Source organism: Lonchura striata, chromosome 6, assembly GCF_046129695.1.
Source record: "Lonchura striata isolate bLonStr1 chromosome 6, bLonStr1.mat, whole genome shotgun sequence".
In the NCBI taxonomy this organism is placed as follows: domain Eukaryota; kingdom Metazoa; phylum Chordata; class Aves; order Passeriformes; family Estrildidae; genus Lonchura; species Lonchura striata.
Genome location: NC_134608.1, coordinates 34,700,120 through 34,721,962, shown reverse-complemented (window position 1 = coordinate 34,721,962; position 21,843 = coordinate 34,700,120). Strand labels below are relative to the sequence as shown.

Here is a 21,843-nt window from a genome sequence, read left to right as displayed (position 1 = left end):
GATCAGCTTTGCTGTTTTTGAGCTCCCGATTTCTCACACCCAGCAGGTACCTCATCTTTCATTGTATTAATGGGGCTTATGAGAAAGACAAAGACATTTTACCAAGGCCCCTAATGAAAGGAGGAAGAGCAGCAATTTTAAGTTAAAGGACAATTGGTTTAGATTAGCTATTAGGAAGAAATTCTTTACTATGAAGGTAGTGAGGCACTCAAACACGTTGCAGATACCCCATCCCTGGCACTATTCAGTGCCGAGCTGGACTGAGCTCTCAGTAACCCAGTCTTGTGGAAGGGGTGTTGGATTAAATAATCTTTGAAGGTCCTTTCCAACCTAAGCCATCCTATGATGCTACCCCACACAGGTACCCAATCAGTACAAGTTATCCAGGTGCAAGCTCTAAGGTGGCATCTAATCCTTACCTGGGCTGGAGGGTCCACACAACAGATGGAAGACCTGCCCATGCACAGGGTGTCCACTTGACTCAAATATCAGCAGTAGAGACACTTCCATATGATGTTGGGGCTGTCTCTTCTCACAGATGCTGTCTTCCTTGATCCTAATGCACTCTGCATGAAAAACAAGGATGTCTGAGACTTCAGACGTGGCTCACTGTGAGCTGGCAGCAGGCAAATGGGCTGGCAGACACTGTGGTCAAGTGAATTGATGGGCAGGAGGGGTCCAGGGGGAAGTGGATACAGCATGTGCAGCAGTGGGTTGGGACAGCAGCAGGCTCCCTGGATGGCAGTGAGCTGTACCTTACCATGGTACCTCTCTGACAGCAACTAACCTCCCTTGAAGTATGAGGCAAATTCAAAATTTTTTTTCTTAACTCATGTAAGGTACCAGGAAAGCAGATCATCCAGGCCACAGTCAAGAATAATTTTCAGGGATCATTTTCATAGATTCAGTGACAAAAGAAAAGAGTGCTGCAGGAAGCTACCACCCAGAGGTTTCCAAGCCTTAGGCAAAGGTAAGTGAAGAGCACTAAAAACAGGGTGCAGCAAGAAGTTATCTTGTTATTCACAGGAAAGATCCTGAGAAGGTAAGAAATAGAAACTCCAGGCTGGGAAAGAGAGCTTGAGAGGGAGGCAAACAAGCCCAGTCTTGCTGTAGATGTATACAACACTGATGGACCAAAACTCTCCATTAGTAGCAAACAACAAGGATGACAAGAAGCATGAAGCTGTGGTATATAATTGCCCTAAATATATCTGAGCACTGCTTTCTCCAGAGACATCTGCTGTCTTGTTGCCTGCAGAGGGACAAGCTACCAATTTTGCTTTCCACACCTCTGAGTGATGAGCAGAACTTGCAAATGTGCCAGCAAAGACACACAAAGAGGATGCAAAGGGCACTGGCTTTCTCCCTCAGAGGAAGTCAGGGAGCACAGAGGGCTGACAGCTCCAGGTGCTGGTAAACACAAATGGCACAAGAGAGAAAAAGTTAATGTACCACAGCAATGATAGCACAGTGGAGGGGGAGCTGGCCTTTTCTAAACCTCAGATACTCCCAACAATGAGAAAAGGAGGAAAGCTGGAACAGTGTCTGCTGCTGGGGAACATCACTAAGGTCTCTCTGTCCCTGTCAGCCACTGCTGGGACATGTAAAATGTGCTACACTAGCAAGGTAAAAATTGTTTTCTACAAAGACAGCATTGACTTCCTGGCAACAATCTCCAGCCTGCCTCTTCTGGTACCTGCATCAGACAGCACAGGTAGACTCACAGGAGAGCTTCACAAGTGCCCAGGTCCCAAGCATTTGTCTCCACAGCTGAAGTAAAAAAGAGACAGTGAATGCTGTGCAAGGTCATGGTACACAAGCTCTGAGCCATCCTGCAATGCCTGCCACAGCAGAATGGATGTGGGGTCCAAACAAGCAGGAGAGGCTGCTCAGATCCTCATCAGCTGATATTTGTACTGTAGTTACAGTATGGATGCTTATTTGAGTTGCAGGATTTAGACATGCATTCCTAAGAATCACACGTGGAAACAGCAGCCATTTCATTCCCAGCATCACAAAGGGGCACTGTGCCCTTTAAACCACGGTCTAATTTATAATTTTACCTGAATGTGACAAAGCATCATAATATATACAATACACTGAGTAAAAGAAAGGTACCCTTTATTTTTCAGTAGTTTCTAAGACTGATGTCTGCTAAATCAGAATTACATTCAAAATTAATTTGCACTTTTGAGGAATTCACATCTGGTTCACTTTGACATAGGGGGATTACTAGAAAGAGGATGGAAAACTATATTGTGGCTGCCTACTCAATCTCCTTCAGCTTCTGGAAAGACAAAGTAGTCTTTCTCTATATTTTCCCCAATATCTTTGTCTTCCTTTTTCTTGCTATTTGTTCCCCTCTTCTTACTCCCCTGGTCACGAAAGAAAATAATTAGGCAGGTGGGTGTCTTCCTTTCTCTGCGATATCTTAATAGACATTGTGAAATAGTGCAGGTTCTCGGAACGGCCCAGCAGCGCGGCCTCACCGGTCGGTTCAGCCGGGTGCTGCAGTGAGGGTGGGAATCAGAGCGGCATCTTTGGGAGCACAACCCCAAGGTAAGGCCGGAGCAGAGGAGCGGGCGGAGAGAACCATGTAAATACACACCAGGGTATATCAGGAAGGGCAGGGCGGCTCGCAGGTGCTCGCTGCCCTCACAGGCACGGCCGGCCCCGCTCCCACACGGAGCCCGCCGGCCTGCGGCGCCCCCTGCCGGCCGCCCTGGAGCTGTTCCGTGTCCCGGGGGCTGTGCAGTACCCCGGGAGCTGTGCCGCCCGGCACAGCTCCCGGGGTACTGCACAGCCCCCGGGACACGGAACAGCTCCCGGGATACTGCACAGCCCCCGGGACACGGCACAGCCCCCGGGACACGGCACAGCCCCCGGGACACGGCACAGCCCCCGCAGGAGCAGCTCCGAGCCGGCACAGCAGCGCTCGGTGCCGCGGGCTCGCACCGGCAGCTCGGCGAGCCACCGCGGCGGGTGCGCCCTACCACGGTGCTCTGCCCCAAGAGCTCGGAGAGAAATGCAAATCACTTTCTGATGAGCGGAAGAAAATCCACATAAACTGATTGAACGAAGGAGATCTGTAAAGTGCCATTACCCAAGTACCATCTTTCTACACAAGGATTATGGGTCATAGGAAGTCCGGGTAAAAACAGGATAGAGGACCATCTTTGACAATACAAGGAAGCTATGCAATAGACAATCCACTCACTCAGACCAGGTGTGTGTTGTAGAAGCAAAGACACTGCTTTCAGGTCTTTGATAGGCTCACAGGGATACATTATCTTGGAGTAAGCGAATTGGATTTCTCTCAGGGCAAACTACACTAAGAAATAGCCTCCAACCAGGAACCAGGGCTCCGGTTCCCCCGTTTTTACCAGTTGCAGGCCTTTGGCTGACAGGAACAAGAAACAGTGGACTACAGCAACAACCTTACCCTTTGCCAGCCCCACATCAGTCTGGAAGTGCTGCTCCTCCGTTTTTGATATTGTCAGCTGAAAGCTCAGCTGCTTCTGATAAACACAACAGTTACAGAACTTTTAATCTTTTCACTGAGACTGACTTATTCACATTAAAAAATACAAGGAGCTGTTTTTCCTTAGGAACACTTGCTCTGTGTTCTTCTCTCTCATTCTTAAATTGAGGCCTGAAGCAGCTACAGGTCAAGTGTCACAGGCAAGCAGAACTTGCAGATGCATTGTGTAGGTTTTATGCAAAGGAAACACCCAATCTTTACAGACATAGAGCTCTCCAATCACCATTGTTTATGTTAGAAGTGATCTTTTAAACCGTAAGGTGCAAGATAATGTTACCTCTGTATAAGTGTGAAATATTTGAGAGAATGGACAGACAGCAGCTGAGTATTTTTAAACATCACTATAAAAAAGTGTTTCATGCAAACACAGTCGTCATGAGGACTCCACCCAATGCTACACTTGGATATCAGATCAAGGACGGCAGAAAATTAGAAATGACTGATTAAACCACACTAAGTAAGGCATTTCCTAGCATAGTATGATGAATGAACAATGACAGCACAAGAGTGTTCTGGGCTTTGAAAAACATTTAAGAGAAGGGAAATCCCTGAGAGAAAATGCTTCCACACAGAGATGAAACATTTTAACAGTAGAAGAGAGTGCACGTTGCACTTATTTATGCAAAAGCATGAAAACAGGGATGATGCTGGCAGTAAAATAGCAATTGAGGTTATTCATTGCATAGCTACAAAAGACAATTTTTAAACAAGATAATCTTTCATTAAAGGATGATTTGAATAAACTTAAAACAGTCCTTATAGGGAATTTGTGAGAATGGTATCTTAACAGAATGTAATCTTGCAATAAATGACAACAAGTGAAAAAAGGTTCTTTTATTTCTCAGTGTTTCTCCACTGTCAATACTGTCCTTTTGCTGCAACATGTTGCAAAAAAACTCTCTGCCTTTTCCATTTTAAACAGCTACAATATTTACAGGCTGTTTCCAATAACACACGCAGACACATACACACTCACAGACACGCAGGTACATATATCCCTATCCCTGGCAAGGTAACCTTTTGCTGGTAGAAGCAATATATATTTTCATTGTCCATTAGAAACCAAAGCCACCCTCTCTTTTATGCTCTACTCCCTTCTCCATTTCCTAACCAGCAGCTATTGTCAGGCTTTCAAGGGCATCTGTGTACGAAGTTACATATCCAGCTGTTTGATTGACATCTTTCAAAGTTTCAGCCTAAGTGTACTGGGCTTATCTAGTCAAATTGTACATACCAGAAGTCATAAAAATTGCTCATATTCAAATGTTCATGACCAAGTGATGTAGGTATACTCCCAAAATCTTTTGGGGCAGCCATCTTAATCACCTTTTAAAAAATATGCATATCATGCTGGGGTGAAACAAGTCACATGCTTTACCTTCCACCAAGGTGTTATGTACCCACTGTTTTACTAAGGCACCAGGAATTACCAGTATAATTTCTGAAAGAGTCCAGCGCCACTGAATGTACTACATTAGAATATCAAATAGCAAGCCAGACAAGAAAATAATAGATGCCTATATAATAGGTATAAAATTCCTTAATAAAATTAAGTACATAAAACCTGTGGTGGCACAACCCCAAATCCAATATAAGTTGAATAATATTGTTAATGGTATGAAATTAAATTTATCCAGCTCCATTTCATAAATTGAGAGTTCTTGAATTGAGAAAGGTCTTTAAAGCAGTGTCTTTGTTATCTACACTCCCGGTTGCATGGTGGTGTGTGCATTATCAGAGAAGGTTGAATCAATCATAAGGCATCTCTTCCCCCCTTGCCCAAATCCAGACAAATCTTTATAGCCTCTTGCCAAAGGCATAGACCTGTGCCATGTCTTCATTTGTCATCTCACCAGTCATCCAGGCTTCTCAAAGAGTCCTTCAGTTCCCAGAGGCATTGTGACCATGGGATGAGGTATGACTGGTGATGACTCTTGACTGGAAAATTGGCATCACTACTCAGAAATATGCCAGATGTCCCATGCAAAGTGGCTATAGGACCGACCATTCAGCCTACATGGAATTACCTCAAGAACTAATCATCACCATCATCTTCTTCAAACTCTGAAACCATTTCACACATGCTGGATTATAAGAGAGATCCCCAGAATCCAGCACTAATATCATCCATTTAAAGTAGCACAGAAGTCTAGGTGTCATCAGTGGTGCCACATACACAGTTCTAGGCTTTTGGTGTTTTTAATCAGAACACTCTAAAAGATTTCACAGAGAAGTGAAATGAGAAAAGGTTTTAAAACATCGTGTAGTAGCCATTTTTGCTAATGACATTATCTGCTTAATGGGGTTTTCAAGCCCTTTTCTGCAACTGAGTGTTTTAGGGAGAAGTCCTTACATATGTACACATAGATACAACCTCCACAGAAATCAGAGAGAAAGAAAATAGATTGGGATCCACCTGGAAGCTACAACAGTAGGACTTAACTGGAATGTTCTTATGGCAAGAGAATATCACAACGCAAGGGTGCAGAGTAAAAGCAAACATCTGTAAGGGTTTTCATAAAAGTCTAGAAAGATCTAAAAAATTCTGCTCTATGGTAAGGTTCAATTTCGACTGACAGGAATAATTTGAAAATACCCATCTTTTTCATCCTTATAACAGCAGAAAAATATTACACATCAAGACTAAGACCAAGAAAATAAAAGATGAAATAATTTCCATCTAGACCAGACGTTTCCACAGGCAGGTCTATCCTGTGAGGAGGTGTGCCCACATGGCCAAGAAGGCCAATGGTATCCTGGCCTGTGTGGCCAGCAGGACCAGGGTTGAGATCATCCCCCTGTACTCGGCACTGCTGAGGCTGCACCTTGAGTGCCGTGTTCTGTTCAGGACCCCCCAATTTAAGGATGTTGAGATGTTCAAATGCATCTAGACAAGAGCAACAAGGCTGGTAAAGGGTCTGGAGCACAAATCCTATGAGGAGGCTGAGGGAGTTAGGGTTGTCCAGCCTGGAGGAGGATCAGGAGAAACCTTATCACTCTCCACAACTCCCTGAAAGGAGGGCGTAGCCAGGTGGGTTGATCTCTCAGGTAACCAGTACCAGGACAAGAGGACTAGTCTTAAGCTGAAGGTTAAGGCATCCCCAGTCTTAAGAGGAACTTCAGGCTGGACATTAGGAAGAAATTCTTCACAGAAAGAGTGAATGGGCTGCCCAGAGAGGTGGTTGAGTCACCATCCCTGGAGGTATTGAAGAAAAGACTGGATTTGGCACTTCATACCATGGTCTAGTAGTTGACAAGGTGGTGTTCAGTCATAGGTTGGACTCTATGACCTCAAAGGTCTTTTCCAACCTAGTTAATTCTCTGTGCTTCTGAGTCAGAAGAAAAACATTTTTGTCACTTGCACAGTAGAAACCAAAGACAAACGCTGTACAAACCAACATACAATCATATGAATCTTAACAAGGTCAGGAAAATCTTTAATTTTCCAAAGCCTTATGGAAGAGTGAAATTTCAACTAGGTGGCTTCTGTTGAGCAGCTCTGCACATTAAAATCCATCTCCTGAAGTCAGCATACCAAGTCTTATGTTTTATAAAAAAATAGAACTATTCATTAATTCTCTTTGCCCTTAAAAAAAGTCTCTCTCTCTCTCTATCTGCTGTTTGCCAATATAATTCCAGGCAGACAGACATATGCGCTAAAATTTCCACATTAACAAGCCATTAATTCCTATCACATCTTTTACCAGCAATGGACCTTGCCCCAAAAAGAGCAAGAGATTGTTCAGTCAGGGTTAACATACTGAAAGTTGTTTCAGTCAGCTTTAAAAAAAAAAAACAATGCAAAAATATATTTTGGCTTTCAGTCATTTGTTTAACTCAAGACTTCCATCCAAGGGAAAAAAAATCCAACCCTGTGCAACTGATGTCAAATAGGGGCTTATTTCCAAACTTCTCACTTTTAAATGAAGCAATGTTGCTAGTGATACAGAAAACCTGGAAGGTTAATTAATTAAAGGTATTAATTAATTAAAAGTATTTACCTGAAGGGAAGGATATAGAATAAAACCTTCACTAAAAGGCCTTCAATTCAAAACTTACACATTTTCTTCATTCCTGATAGCATTACCAGACTACTACAGAAGTTTCATTTTCTGTACTACATTTTCATATATGCAGATTAATTCAACTACTCTATAATGTGATACATGTGATAAATTTGCTGTTCCACATAGTTTCAAGGGTGGCAGATCTGTGCATTTATACCATGATTAAATGGGACTGTGTATGAATAAAGTGAATAGTAATATGCAACTTCAAGATGCACAGCATTTCAAGGACAAATTTGCATAGTCTATGATGCAAGCAAGGTCCCAGTATCATTCACTGGGAAAGGTAACTGGAATTGAGTAGCTACTGGGCACACAGACTTACCCTCTCATGGCCAGATGGCACACAGTGACTTGAGCTGGAATACCAGTGTTTCTTAGGTAGCTGTTTTCTCCTTTTTTCTTATCCCATGTAATTTCACTCTTATGTTAGGTATATAATGGACAACGTTTCTCTGATGTCAGAGAATTAATTATAATAACCTCTGTGGTATATCAAAAGTCTCATCTAATTACAACACATATAAAGAAGTGGAGGTGACTGGGAAGAAGATGGCTGCTCCCAAAAGCTAGAACGTATGCAAATTCCCCACAGAGTCCTATATAATTATAGGTCAGAAACAGGAAACAATCACAACAGGTACATTTCTTTCTTATGGATTAAGAAAAGTGAGTCATAGAAACTGCAAGTCAAGAACAAACCAGTTTCCCTCTCACACTCCCATGATAGTTCTGAGTTACTTGTTTCCCTGAATACACACTTTTAAAAAAATACAATAAAACCTAGGATATGTAACACATGAATAATTCAACTTCACAGTTATAAATACTCAAATTACACTTACATAGAATATATAATCACAGAAAATAAAATTCAAGTCATAGAAAAGAATGAAGACTAAAGGGAAAGAAAAGGCAAGGTGGTAAAAGTGATACAAGTTTAGGGCTGTGCCTTCTATAAAAGATCATTGAAAGCAAAAGTCAAGTTTTATTGTGTTCTTTTTTTCTTCTGTTTGGAGAATTGTTACTGTTTTTTCTTTTTAAATTGGATAGAATAAAAAAAAAACCTTCAAGCATCTGTGAAGTAATCATGGACCTGCACCTCCCACTACAAAACACTGTGTTTGCCAGAGAAGAGCCAATGAAACAACACAGCCAGCTCCAGGTGTAAAGAAGCAAAGTAGCCATGGCTAGTGAAGGGAAAACAGATAGAAAGTCATATTGGGGCCCACTTTAAAGCTAGATGTGTTGTACAGGTTTGAGGTACCACTGCCACCACAATAAAGTTTGATGTAGTACAGGGATACTCAGGTGCTTTTCTACACATTTGTTATTTTACCATTTATTGTGAAGAGGATGCAGCAAATGCACTTGTACGAAATACAGAACATAGAACCAAACCCATGGCACAGCCCTTACCATCAACATGTATATGGAGAGGGAGGGGATTAATCCCAAAGGCAATTTAAATAATGGTATTTTATATACTTATATTTATATATATAAATAAATGTTCTCAGCAATCTCAGGGTTGTTTTTAGTGCATTGCTGTAAAAAAATTAGTGCAGTTCTCATTAATGTTTAGCTCATAAGGAATAAGAATCTATACATCTGTTCAGTCTCTTCTTGCCACACCTGAAACCCTTACACTGTTTCACCAAACTGAAGGTTTGTAGTCAATTTCATTAAAATAAGGTGGATGAATTCCACGCACTCTGTGACAAGACATGGCAATTTTTGGCAAAACAATTAGAAAAATATGAGGTGCTCTGATCTTAGAACTGAAAAGTTTGTTGATTTAAAGCATTACGCAATGCATAACAGAATTTATAAACAAAAGATATGTCTCAACAAATCTATCCTTCATGCAAGTGTTTCTTCAGCAGCTAACAACTTAAAAAAATTTCTTACACTTGTTTATTTGGGGAAAGGGACTTAGACAAATCTGTGTTTCAAGTCCTTTCCTACAACCGGACCAAAGTTTTGTGTCCTGGGAGCTGCTTCTTCTGGACCCTTCTCTCTTCTGAATCATTGGAGAAGGGGAAGTTTCAGTCTCAAAGAGATTTACACTTCAGCCCCAAGTTCAAGGACTCCAGTTTCAACAACAGCAACATATTTATCTTCAATTTGAACCAGCAGGATGGTTTTATCTATATGTGACCGACTACTTGGATCTCTGCTGCAAGGCACCCAGCGGTGAATCACCTGGGGGAAGAAAAAAAAAAAACAAACCAAAGTGTAATAAACTGTAAGCTCCACAGGGAGACCTGTCATATCAAAGTTGTAGCTGATAACTCAAGACCCTTACAGGGCCAAAGGAGCAAAACTACAGGTGCTATATGACTTAGTTGCTCATTTTTCAATGACAGCATACCCATAGATAAGCTGCATGCTGAAGATCTGCTTCTTAAAATCACAGTTAGGTCTTTTACAACCATGAGAGCAACCAGTCTGATTTTGATTTGAGTAGGAACAAATTGACCCAAAACAGAACCAAACAGTTCATCCAAAGTGAATAGCAACTGACAAAAGGGCACACATGGAGATTTGGGGTATTTTGATGCTCAATTTGTAACAACCTCAGTGTTGTGCAGTGCAGAACTGCAGTTCACCAGGAGTCGGGAAAACTATTGTCTCTTGCAAATTACAGATCTTGCTGTGATTTTGTTACCTATGCACTGTGAATTCAAGGTTGATCTTCTACACCAAGTTATTCAAAGATAATTTAAAATAAAAAATTTTATAAAGAAGAAGGGGTTCAGAAACAGTGCTACAAATTATTGTACCATACTTCCTTGGATCTACAGAACTCCAGTACTTTGATCTCCTACTTCCAAGGATTCCTGACTGGAATTGATTGCCAGAAGGTCCCTTTTTCATATATTGTATGTCTTTGTTCATCTACCTCTTTAAGAACATACCCTTAACTTCTGGGTGCCCCAAAGGAACAATAAGGATCATCAGCTTCATAGAAATAGAATTATCTCAAATTTCCCAACTGTGGGAAAAGAACACTTAATTCAAGACAAAGTAAGTCAAAAAGCATGTACAACCAATTTTTATAAATTTCACAGCAGTAAAGTTTTCAAGATATCCCTAAAGATATAAAAGAAAAAAAAAAAGACAGAAAACCACAATCTTCCAAGATCAAATCCAAGAGACTCACTTAATCTTCATTTTACACAGATAGCAATTTCTCTTAACACTGGGTGAAGGACATTTAGCTTTGTCCATTCCATGAGATCTATGCTGCAAGGAGAGAGTTCAGCCAGGGAAGCACAGCATCTTTAGTTCCTCTGATGCTACAGTATGATATTTAAGTGTCTGTTCAAGTCTGACTCCAAAGTGTGCCCATATAGTTTTCAATTTAACACGGTACCTTTGAGATTGCTACAGGCATCAATATCATGGCTCCTTAAAAACTTTGCATATGCAAAAAATTGTACACAGATTAAAACTCATCACTGCCATACTGCCACACTCAGTTTTACCATCTCTTCTATAATGACTGGCATTTATTTAGTACAAGCAAAATGTTGTCACTAGATAGTCAAGAGGTGGTAAGAATCTCTTGGAGGAAAAGGGTTCTTCTACACCCCAGAACCATGTATCATAGAAAGATAATACTGGGCATACCCTCTTAAAACCTGGAAAAAGCAGCTACATTCCAAAGAGGACTGCTAAACATAATTTCTTTGAAGAAACCTTATAATGTCTTTCTCACTTATACACACATTGCACTGCATACTTAGTAAGATAAACTAAATTAGGAAAAAGGCTTTTTTCAGCAGCAGCGAAGTTTTAAACCACTGAGTGCTGAACTTCATACTGAGAACAGACATAAAGTAAACTGCTAAATGAGCAGCAACTCAGCAGGTAAGAATAATTTCTGCCTAGTCGCAGAAAGGACCACAGCCACAGGATCCGAAAAGGAGGACTGTCCTAAGAGCCTTACTGATACTAGTATGTTTAACCACAGGCAGCTGAAGCAGGCAGTGGAAACCATGTCATCAAGTTAAATCCTTTCCTCCTAATCACACTCAGGATAATCTGGTGCTTTCCCCCTTTCTTGTAAGGTTAAAAGATGCTCTTCTAAAAAAAACTGCTTATATGCTGCACCAAAAATAGATGAGAAGCATTCAGAACAACCGCTTACGCTGACCTTTAAATCCTCTTGTTTTAATCTTTCTATAGCATCAATCACTGTATGTATCAGCATGCTGCAATTCACAGAACACACTCACAAACTCCTGAAAAGAATTGTCCAGTGACACCATGCAAGAGGACACGTTTCAATATAACCCTTTACATTCACCGTCTTTACCACATTCTTGATCTGCAATAGTATGTCTAAACCCAAGATAACTGAGAACATTTACAACAGCATTCACAGGTATTATCTACAACGTAACCCTACTGTCCCAAGAGTGGGATGTCAACTCTGGCAGATTGCTTCCATGAATAATTGTGTTTCCAGGCCCTTTTCTTAATGTTGATGCAACAGCAAGGTAGATACAGTGTACACTGTGTAACTGGCATTTCTCCATTTCCTAGCTGAAGTTTGCATATATATCCACGGTGATGTGGACTTTCAAGTGGCAAAATCTATCCCTAAAAGCAATTTATAAATAATGTCTCCAACTAAGGTAAGTGGTCAAAGAAATTTCTTCAAAACTGATCTATTCCAAATAAAAATACAGTTGTATTGAAGAACAGTTGTAGACCATTTCAGTGACTCTTCCCTCTATCACTGAGAGAATACTGGAGCATATTTACAGGCATCAAGATCTTAAAACAAAAGTACATCTCAGTAAAAATCAAAAGGTTTCAAAGACCACAATGGGTTTTTTGCTCATAAAAGGAGCCTAAATTGGGAGATAGGTTTTCTAGCCAGTGCAGTGAATTTTTGTAAACTGCAAATGTAACATCCATACGGAAAAGACACAATTTCAAGTCATAGGCTTTCAAAAGTTTTAGTTAAAACAGATTTCCTTCTTAAACACCTACCATGTATCTATCATATAATAAAGAGACATGTAAAAACTCTTATTTTCATCAGAATAATTTAAAACAAAATGTTGTTAATCTTTCAATTACTTGTTAGTAAATCTTTTCAGGGATTGACAATTTAAAGAAAGGAAAATGAATGTTGGATGAATTAAAGCAATGCTGAGAAATCATGACAAGCTGAAAGAAGGCAAGGAAGGAGTGGTGGCTTACAACATTTGAAACATCAGCCTGCGTCTTCTGCACAGAGTTGTAGAAATGGCTCTCTGCCTCGAATTAGGATTCTAGACCTGCTCTTCCAGCAACAGTGACTTTGAGGACAGCTGCTGACCTAACGTACCTACTACATCGATATTTGCATTGACATATAGGCAGACTGCCGCAGAATCAAGACACTGCCCTTTTTAAGGTTAGCTTGCCAACTTCCAAGCAAAACTTACATGGCCTTCCATGCCTTCCTGAGGACTCCAGTCTTTCCAGCTGTTTCTTCCAGCTTTTAGCCGTATCACCTCATCTGGCCACTGCAGCTCTTTCCTTTTTGACACGTTGATCCCTTCCAGTACTTGACTGGGATCCATTAACTATAAGTAGGAATTGAGTTTTGACTGTTAGTTCAGCCAAAATTAAAAGAAACAGATAAACTGTAACCTTTTGCATAATTCCAGATAACTGACTTTAACCCACTGACATTGATTTCTGACCAATTTCAAGGTTGGAAACTTGAGCTCCAGGCTCTCCAAGCCCAAAAAGCACTGAATTTGGAAATGATGCTGTGTTTTCAGATACCAGTGAATATGGTGAGTATGCCAGTTCACTGAAGCAACAGCTCCGGTTCCATTCCCCACCTCTTTCAGTTATACTAGCTCATGGCAGGATTGGGGAGATGGCACAACAAAAGCATTGGCAGCACACAGTCCAGTAGCAGAGAAAAGTTAAGTGATTATGAGCTGTTACAATAGGCTCATTACTTCTTACAGAATACCTTAAGAAACTTGGGGAATTCATCGTTAGGCAGAAGTATTTATCTACTAGCATTGTTAGTTGAGACCCACCCTGTGTTTTGAAGTAAACTGGCCTTTCCACAGGGCAAGCAGGAGAAATCTCCTGAAAAATTCTTCCTATTTAAGGACAGAGAGAACTCCATAATGTCCACTATCCAAGGGCACATATCCACTTTATCCTCCACACACAGAGGATTAGTAAGCAGCTTCATAAAAGGGCCCTTGCCTGCAAACAAAAGCTATTAAGCACAGAACTGAAAAATTAATTTAACTTTGCCCACTATGATGCAATTTACTAAGGATTACTCTAAACTGGGGTAGTATCGCCAATGAAATCATGTTTATTATGATCTAACCTCTTAAATACACTTCTTGAGGTTTCCCACAAGTATAATGCCAAAGACATGTATGTGGGGCTAATAAAAGCTAAGAAAGCAAGAATATACATTCCTGGATTTTCACAAAATAAGTAAGGCTGCCATGATTAAGTTAGTCAATAGTAAAATGCTTGCTGCTCAGTAAACCCTGAAGTGGATATAAACAAAGAATAAATACATATGAAAGTGAAAGCAAGTATTTTACACTTACTTTTGTGGAAAATCTACTTGGCTTCAAAGAAAAAAGCTGTCTATCCTGCAAATGAAGCCGTTTAGCTTTACCTGCTGTAAAGTATAAAAGGTAAACTAAATATGAAGTGGAACTGAGCTCCACTGACATTCTCAGAGCTGCACTACAGCAAAACAGAAAAATAATGTAGACAAGGAACATACAGGAAGGCTGCTTGTCCAGAAAACCTTTTCTTTACATTAATTCTCCACATAACTGCACAGAAACTGTACACCAGATATTCCAGAACACGTATTTGTAATTAGCGATTTCAACAACATACAAAGGAACAAGTAATAAAAGCGCGTGGAAACACAAGTTAACTTGTTCTTCTAGACTATTCACCTGGATTCTGTAAATAACGTCATCCTTTTTGGCTTGCATTTGGTTTGCAGGGCTTGCACTGCCACCTGACTGAGTTTCAGCTGCATTACTCCCTCCTTCTGTCCCTAGAAAGCCCACAAGGGCATGCTGTTTACAGGCTGGGATGCTTTGGCTGGAGCTGCTAGAAGAGGGCAGTCCATGCTGCACGCTGACCCCAGTCTGGCCAGTAGGTTCCATTTGGTTCACCATAGACAGGCGGGACTGGATGGATGATGGGAGGTTACGAAGGGATATCTGACTGGTGGAAGAGCGCCGGCAAGGCACAAAGCCTGTTGTGGATGTGCGAAGAGATGAATGACGGCTGCCGTAGCAGTAGGATGAATGGCTAGCTACTGAGGCACGGGCAGGGGAATGTCTGACAAGGCTGGACTGCACAGAGTGAGAGCTGTGACTGGTGCCTAAAAGTAAAAGATACAGAATCAGGAAAGTTTGATAAAGTCTCCCCCACACAATAGATTGCCAACACACAAATGTTTTAGTGCACAGATATACAAAATTGATTGGTCTAACCAAATCATCTGAAACAGATGTATTGCAGAAGATCTCTGCTGCATCTCACATAGCAGAACATTTCAATACATTCCATTCATCTTATCTCACAATTGCATATTCTGTTCAATTCACAATCCCTATCAGACAAGTAGCTTGAAAAATGCTTCAGTCTTGAAGTTTTTGCATTAACAATTTCCTACTTAATATTAGCACTTCAGTTTACTATACTTAAGGCAGAAAGAGAGGTACACATGCCTGTGTTTCAAAATAATGTGCTTGATTACACATTCAAAGGTTGGGTTAGAAGATTTGTTAGAATAAAAACTATTTTAAAACAAGTTCAAATTTAATACACTTAAAGTTAAAAACAGAGATTGCAGTTCACGAGCATTGCTGTAATTGCTTTTCCTATACTAAATATTTGCAGGTAACTCCTCAGCTGGTAGATCTAATTATGTTCCTACAACTACATACATCTGTAGTTTCTATGCGAGTAAAGGCAATGTCTGAAAGACTTTCTCAGCTTTACTGTTTACTGCCTCCTTAACTACAGATCACTATGGACCCTTGGATAGATTCAGCAAGAATATTGTGCAAATACAAGAACGCTTCACTATATAAGAAATACAAAGACTCACAAAAAATAAGGAGTTCAGCATTTTCAATCAACAGAAGTGAAAAGATCCAGTCTGTAGAAACCTGTTATAAAAAGTTATTTGATCTATTTTGTCAGCACAACTACACCCCTATTTATCAGATCCGTTTGGGAACCTTGTATTGCATAAAACAGGACTGTAGGTTTGAGATGAATCCAGCAGCTCTTAACACAACATAAAATCACATCACTTTAGTTTGCTTTTTCTTTTAACTTAGGCCAAAGAGCTGAAAGGCCTGTTCTGGCTATAGGACCAAACTGGTATGAAGTTGTTTCTTTGTTTTAACTTTACCCAGAGTGGAGGGATGAGTTGGTGGATGAGCTGCAGGAAAGGTTGTGGGATGAGCTGCAACAGGAGGGTGCTGTACTGCTCCAGGTCCCTGCCCTGTAGTTGCATTCCCTCCTCCTTGTGACATGCTGCTCTGTGACTCATTGATAGTAGCATTGTTACTTGTGCAAGAAGCTCCACCTCCAGCATCTGAATCTTCAATATTTCCACCACTATTGCAGCCAGCTCCACAGCCTTTCCTTAGTCTGGAAATATAATATAAGTGATACATTAAGGCACACGTCCTAATCATTAATATTCTAAGAAATGTTTCATGACATGCAAAAGGATCAGCACAATCACAGCAATTCCTAAAATTGTTAAAACTTGACTTTATTTTCTCAGAATATGCTTTGCAAATATAAATACTGCTTTCTAAGATATTGCAATTTTTTTCATGACAGCTATTCAATAACATAATTTATGACAAGTGCTCATATAAATTAAGACTTTTTAAAAATTATGCCACCTCTTGTTATAGATAGATAATGAGATGATTGGCTCTCACAATTAAGGGATGAATATTGGGTGTATATTAAGAGAAGCTTTATTGATGAATAGTTATGTTATTGTAGTTTGTTGTTTAGGTATCCTCTGTTCTCCCCATAGTCCCCTTCCCCCTGCTCCTCTGTATTGCTGCCACCAGACAGCCTGGGTTGTCTAGGACAGGTAGAAAGAAGGCATGTACATATACCCCTTGCATGAGGCAGTTGGGAAGAAGAGCTGACTGACAGACTTTGGGAGGGGTCAAGTTTGGCTGATGCAACCCCCAGGGATACAAAAGGCAAAGCATCCATCTTGAAGATGAGCCAGACACATGGTAGGCAGCCACGGGAGGCTTCCAGGACTGTTTTTCCTTATTTAGTAATTTTGTACTTTTTGTTAAGGTTGAATAAACCTTTCAAAATTTTTAAAGTAAGCAGTTATTTCTCACACTCTGAAGTACAACAAAATGATAAAATTCCAACTCAAATACTTATAGAACATCCTGGTTATTTTAGAAAAGTTAAGTAAAACTTTGCTACTTAACACACTAGTCATATATAACTGTTACACTAGAAAATCTTTGTCTACATAGACTAGCAAGGAAACAATATTTACTGGATTTTTAATGCATTTGGTTTCTGTTACCTTCAGAATTGCACTCACAATTGTTTGAAGTGCACACTGAACATTCAGACAGTAGGTTAGCCACCATTTTCCAGTATACATAACCACACAGTTTTTTCAACACATTGTTTACACTAACAAACTTCAAATGGACACAAAAACCACAGCAATCTCCTCCTCCCTTCAATTCCCACTTTTAATTTTCTTTTCTGTCACACTCAAGTACACTGAGCATCCCTTTCCAATTTTTTTTGTCCCAGGACACAGAATCCTGAAGCATAAACCTTGGATTCAAATACTGTTGTGTATCACGCTTTTGCCAGTTATTCTATCAAGTTGGACAAGCTGATGGCAATAGGAGACAAATATCAAAGACTGCAGTAAATGTGGCATTTTTGGCACTCTAGGTGAAGCAGCATGTTCTGTTCTGATATGCTGTAGATGTCCAAGATAAATACAACCATCAGGACAGCTACAGGACTGTTCAGACCATGGCACAAGCTCCTGGAACTACTAAGAACTGGGATGCACATTTCTGAATGCCACACAACTGCCACTGCTGCTTTTGGAGGCACAGTCATAGAGGGCCAGAAGTGCAGTAAAAGTTCTCACGGCCTATAAAACACAGCACAGCAAGCATTTGTACTGGATTACCCAGGGGTCACATGGGGCAATAATTATATTATTCCAGTTACTTGCTCTGGCACTAACATACAGCATTATGTAAGTACTTGTGAGATTTTGAACAACAGCTAAAGCTTGTGTAACTATGGATGAGCATGCTCTGAAACATTAATACAGGCACTCTCATGCTAAATATTTGCCAGACAGGAACCCTACCAAACAGTCCTTATTCTGTAAAGATGGTATTATAGATTGCAAAAGCCATCATACTGAAAAAACACAGTACAGAATTTGTATTGTCTCTCATTATCAGACATAGCATTAGATCTGAAGTTGCAGTTCCTGCATCTAGACTTTGTCTTCTTTCCTCTGAGCTCTCATTTACATAGTTTGTGCTATATTCTCAGCCTTGGAGATTAATCCTGTACCAAAGCAGTTGCCATATGTTACTGATGTGCCTAAAATAACAGTCAAGGTTTATTTATTTTAATGTGACTGAATATTATAAATTATGCTGTGTTAGGCCTGTGCAAGACTAGTTAATGGAATATGAGAGCATGAACACATACGTATGAGAACCCCTTTCCTCAGCTCACCTGTGCCATGTGGACACTATGAAGTTTCTGATGTTTCCTAAGCTGATGGCTCCCCCAAGAATGTCCTTCAGTTGCTCATGACTATCTGAATAGGAAGTAGTCAAAGGTGAGACATAGATTGGGTATCCAATTGGCTGGTCACAAGAAGAGTTGATCATGTTCCTCAGAGCTTGTTTAGCATTTTGGATACTTCCTCTTTCTGGATTACGATTACGCAGGAAGACAAGCTCCTGCTGTTGTCCTGCCCACAGGCCACGTACACACTCCTTATTGACCTGCAAAAGCCAAGAAGAGAGGCTGTGTCACCAAGTGAAGCAGTGAGAGCATGTGGTGACTGCTGTGTTACACCAAAGCCTTCGTGAGCACATGCAGTATTGCACTGCAGAACTGCCAGCATTCACACTCAGTTCTTCTACAGGCTGAACTTAGGGACACAGGCTGCAACAGTGAGGATAAAGAAATTTAAGAATGGGATGAGAAGTGAGAAGAAACTGATTTTCTGATACAATACTTACACTGTATGAGAAGAACCAGCCCTACTAATAACAAAACAGTAAAGACTTCAGTTGAGGCAGCAGTTTGGTATAGTTATTAAAATAGTTTAGTATAGTTATTAAAATACACCCCAACTTGCTGTCACATTATGAAATGTACACAAAGCTTACCTTAATGACTCTGAAACTGAGATAGCGCTTATTGAGCATAATGATTTTATATTCATTGGTGCCATCATCCATCACGTGGCGCAGAGCAAGAAGGGATGGAGAATTGGAAAGAACTGCACTTCGCCACGCAGGGTCCCCTTCATGTGCTATAACTAGATTTTCTTCATGAGTTGTTATAGCTTCATAAAGGACAGAAGGATCATCATACTCATCTGGAGAAGTGAAGTGATCCTGTTTCCAATAATACATGCTCATTAAGGTATGATTATCATTTCAGATCTAATAACTACATATAAAAATAAAACATTTCACACCTCAAACTTTTCAAATTATCAGTGCATTACATAAAGTTAGCCATCAAAAGTATAAAATACCTACTTTAGAACACAGTTAAAGATAACTTCTTTTACAACAGATTGGTTCTGTTTGCTTGTATTTGCTTCTTTTTCACCTTAAAACCGAAATGATTGGAAGGACCTGCCTATCACGGATTCAAGTAAATTTCTAGGTGAATTTTACACTAGATTTATATCTATTTATAATGTTGGAAGAAGCTTTTTAGTTTTAGCTTCTTATTCATAAGCCTCCAAAACTGTAAAACACTCTAAAGCACTGATTATTCACTGAGATTGTACTATATGAAAATAGCAATAATAAGAAAAACAATATTTACTATTAAAAAGTTCACATTAATACTTGATGACAAACTTCTCCTGAATCAAAGTAACTTAAATTACTACCAAGACAACTTACATTACTGTCAGTCAAATTAACACTGCAAAACACAACACAAGCAAAACACAAAACCTCCAAGTTCAAGTCAGTATTGCATAACATTACTTTCTGGGTAAAAAAGGATTTAGCTTTGGTTAATAGCTAAATTTCCACACTGACTGAAACCTGAGTTTGTTGATGCACTACAAGTGAATTAAATCATCTTTCACAAATTAACAGAATAATGGTCAGAACTTTTATTTTTTCACTGATAGTATGAGCTGGTTTTTTCTCACTCTTCTATTCTTTGACTTCAATCAAACCCATTTTGCACAGCAACCCTTTGAGAATGCTTAGAGAGCTGTTGAAGTGGTACTTCTGCTGGTTTCAACAATGATTTGGCAATTATTCTGCTTTGCTGTATGTACTGCTATCACACACATTCTCCTAGATTCAGAGAGTTTGTGTTACATAAATAAGTTAAGTCAATCACTGCTAGTTTTGGGAGACTCCAAACTGCAATGAAGGCAAAAAAAGAAACCTTTATTTATTAATTTTTAAAATGCAACTAAGATTTGTTTACTTATTGCTTTTCAAGCAATCTATTCTTCCTAAATGCCAACACTTCTCCCCCCTTACAGAGTGCTGATCACTAAGTACATTTTCTTGTACTTGCTGAGTTAATACATGCACTGAACAAAATCCGAGATCATTCCTCTTCACCCACACTTCACTACAAAGACAAACTCTAATTTCAGCTTATGGAAAAGCAGCCTTCTCATTCTCACCTGAAGCCTGTGATTACAACACTTCAAAGTAAAAAGAACAAGAAAAACAACTCCCACTGGAGGAGAGGACTATGCAGCTTTGAACGCATAACCTCTTAAACCAACTACATATGTGTAGGGAGGGAAGACGGAAAATACCAGAGAAGCTGTTCATAAGGGAAATCTCCAGATAGGTATGAAACAGAGCTTGACATGTTCTCTGATCTACAGTTAATGTAATTTTCAAGCTCTGAGCATAAACAGCATTCCCTTTTCCTCTGTATCACCTCCCACAAAAGCTGTAATAAATCAAAGGACAAGACAGAATAGTCCCTTATTTTCAGTAGTCAATTTCTATCAGTCCTTTTATTCTTATCCTATTTTTCCTTTCTCCCAGACACTAATTTTTGAACAAAAAAAAAATGCGCAAAAATAAAAAACTGGACACATCTTTCTGTGTAATCTCTCACTTGGTGTAGCTTCAGTGACATCCGTATTCCAGGGACCACTACTTTCCTCAATAATTCCATGTCAGCAAAGATCCATTCATCTCTAATTGAAGATATACGGAAGTCACCCTTAAATAGGGCATGCAGGCCATACAGGAAGGATTCCAGGTTACTGTTGAGGGGGAAAAAAATCAAAACAACCCACATATTAACAGAAGTACAAACATATCTATAGTTATCATCACTGCAAAGAAACTACTGAACTGCACAGACACATAATTCTTCTCTACCAAGGTAAGCTACAGGATAAATGAGGGAAAAGATATGTGTGTAAAAAAATTTGGTGTATCAGATGTCTACCTGCAATGAACAGGTAATGAACAAACTATACATGCAACTGATTATCTACATGAACTAAAGTAAACAAATATCATGAGGAGTGTGTGGTTTAATTCTAAAAATTGTTGAAGGCAAAACTTTACAGGTTAACACAACAGTTAAAGGGTATCCAACTTCAGTTGTCCATACTTTATAACAAAACAAAAATGCTGTTAACTTTTCATGCTTAAAAGGCACTGTTTTCAATTACTAAGCTAACTTAAAAGTGAAGAATCAAATATGCTATGATGAATCTTGGAAATCCACATATACACGACCTTCAAGAAGCAATTACCTGGTACTTAGAGGAATTAATTAACAGTTGCCCTGAAATTGAAGTAGAACAGGTTTTATAGCCAGCATCCAACTGACCAATAGCTTCCACATCCAATTATGCTTATTTTTAAGCCATCACCTTGTGATTTCCTGAACCTTATAGCTGTATTTTACATTTGCTTT

At 39.8% G+C, this 21,843-nt stretch overlaps 1 protein-coding gene across 8 annotated transcripts in view; it reads right to left on the bottom strand.

Annotated features, from left to right (window-relative positions):
• Positions 1-4,360: 4,360 nt before the first annotated feature.
• The window catches only part of PCNX1 (pecanex 1), an 87,514-nt gene continuing 70,031 nt past the window's right edge, over positions 4,361-21,843 (bottom strand). For all 8 annotated transcript variants that reach the window (XM_077784122.1, XM_031505008.2, XM_077784121.1 and 5 more), the window contains 7 exons: positions 21,028-21,178; positions 19,077-19,307; positions 18,412-18,686; positions 16,046-16,287; positions 14,568-15,004; positions 13,056-13,196; positions 4,361-9,813 (listed from right to left, as the gene is read on the bottom strand). In XM_077784122.1, the coding sequence (XP_077640248.1) occupies positions 9,673-9,813; positions 13,056-13,196; positions 14,568-15,004; positions 16,046-16,287; positions 18,412-18,686; positions 19,077-19,307; positions 21,028-21,178 (1,618 nt within the window). In that variant the 3' untranslated portion in view covers positions 4,361-9,672. The remainder of the gene's footprint in view (positions 9,814-13,055; positions 13,197-14,567; positions 15,005-16,045; positions 16,288-18,411; positions 18,687-19,076; positions 19,308-21,027; positions 21,179-21,843) is intronic.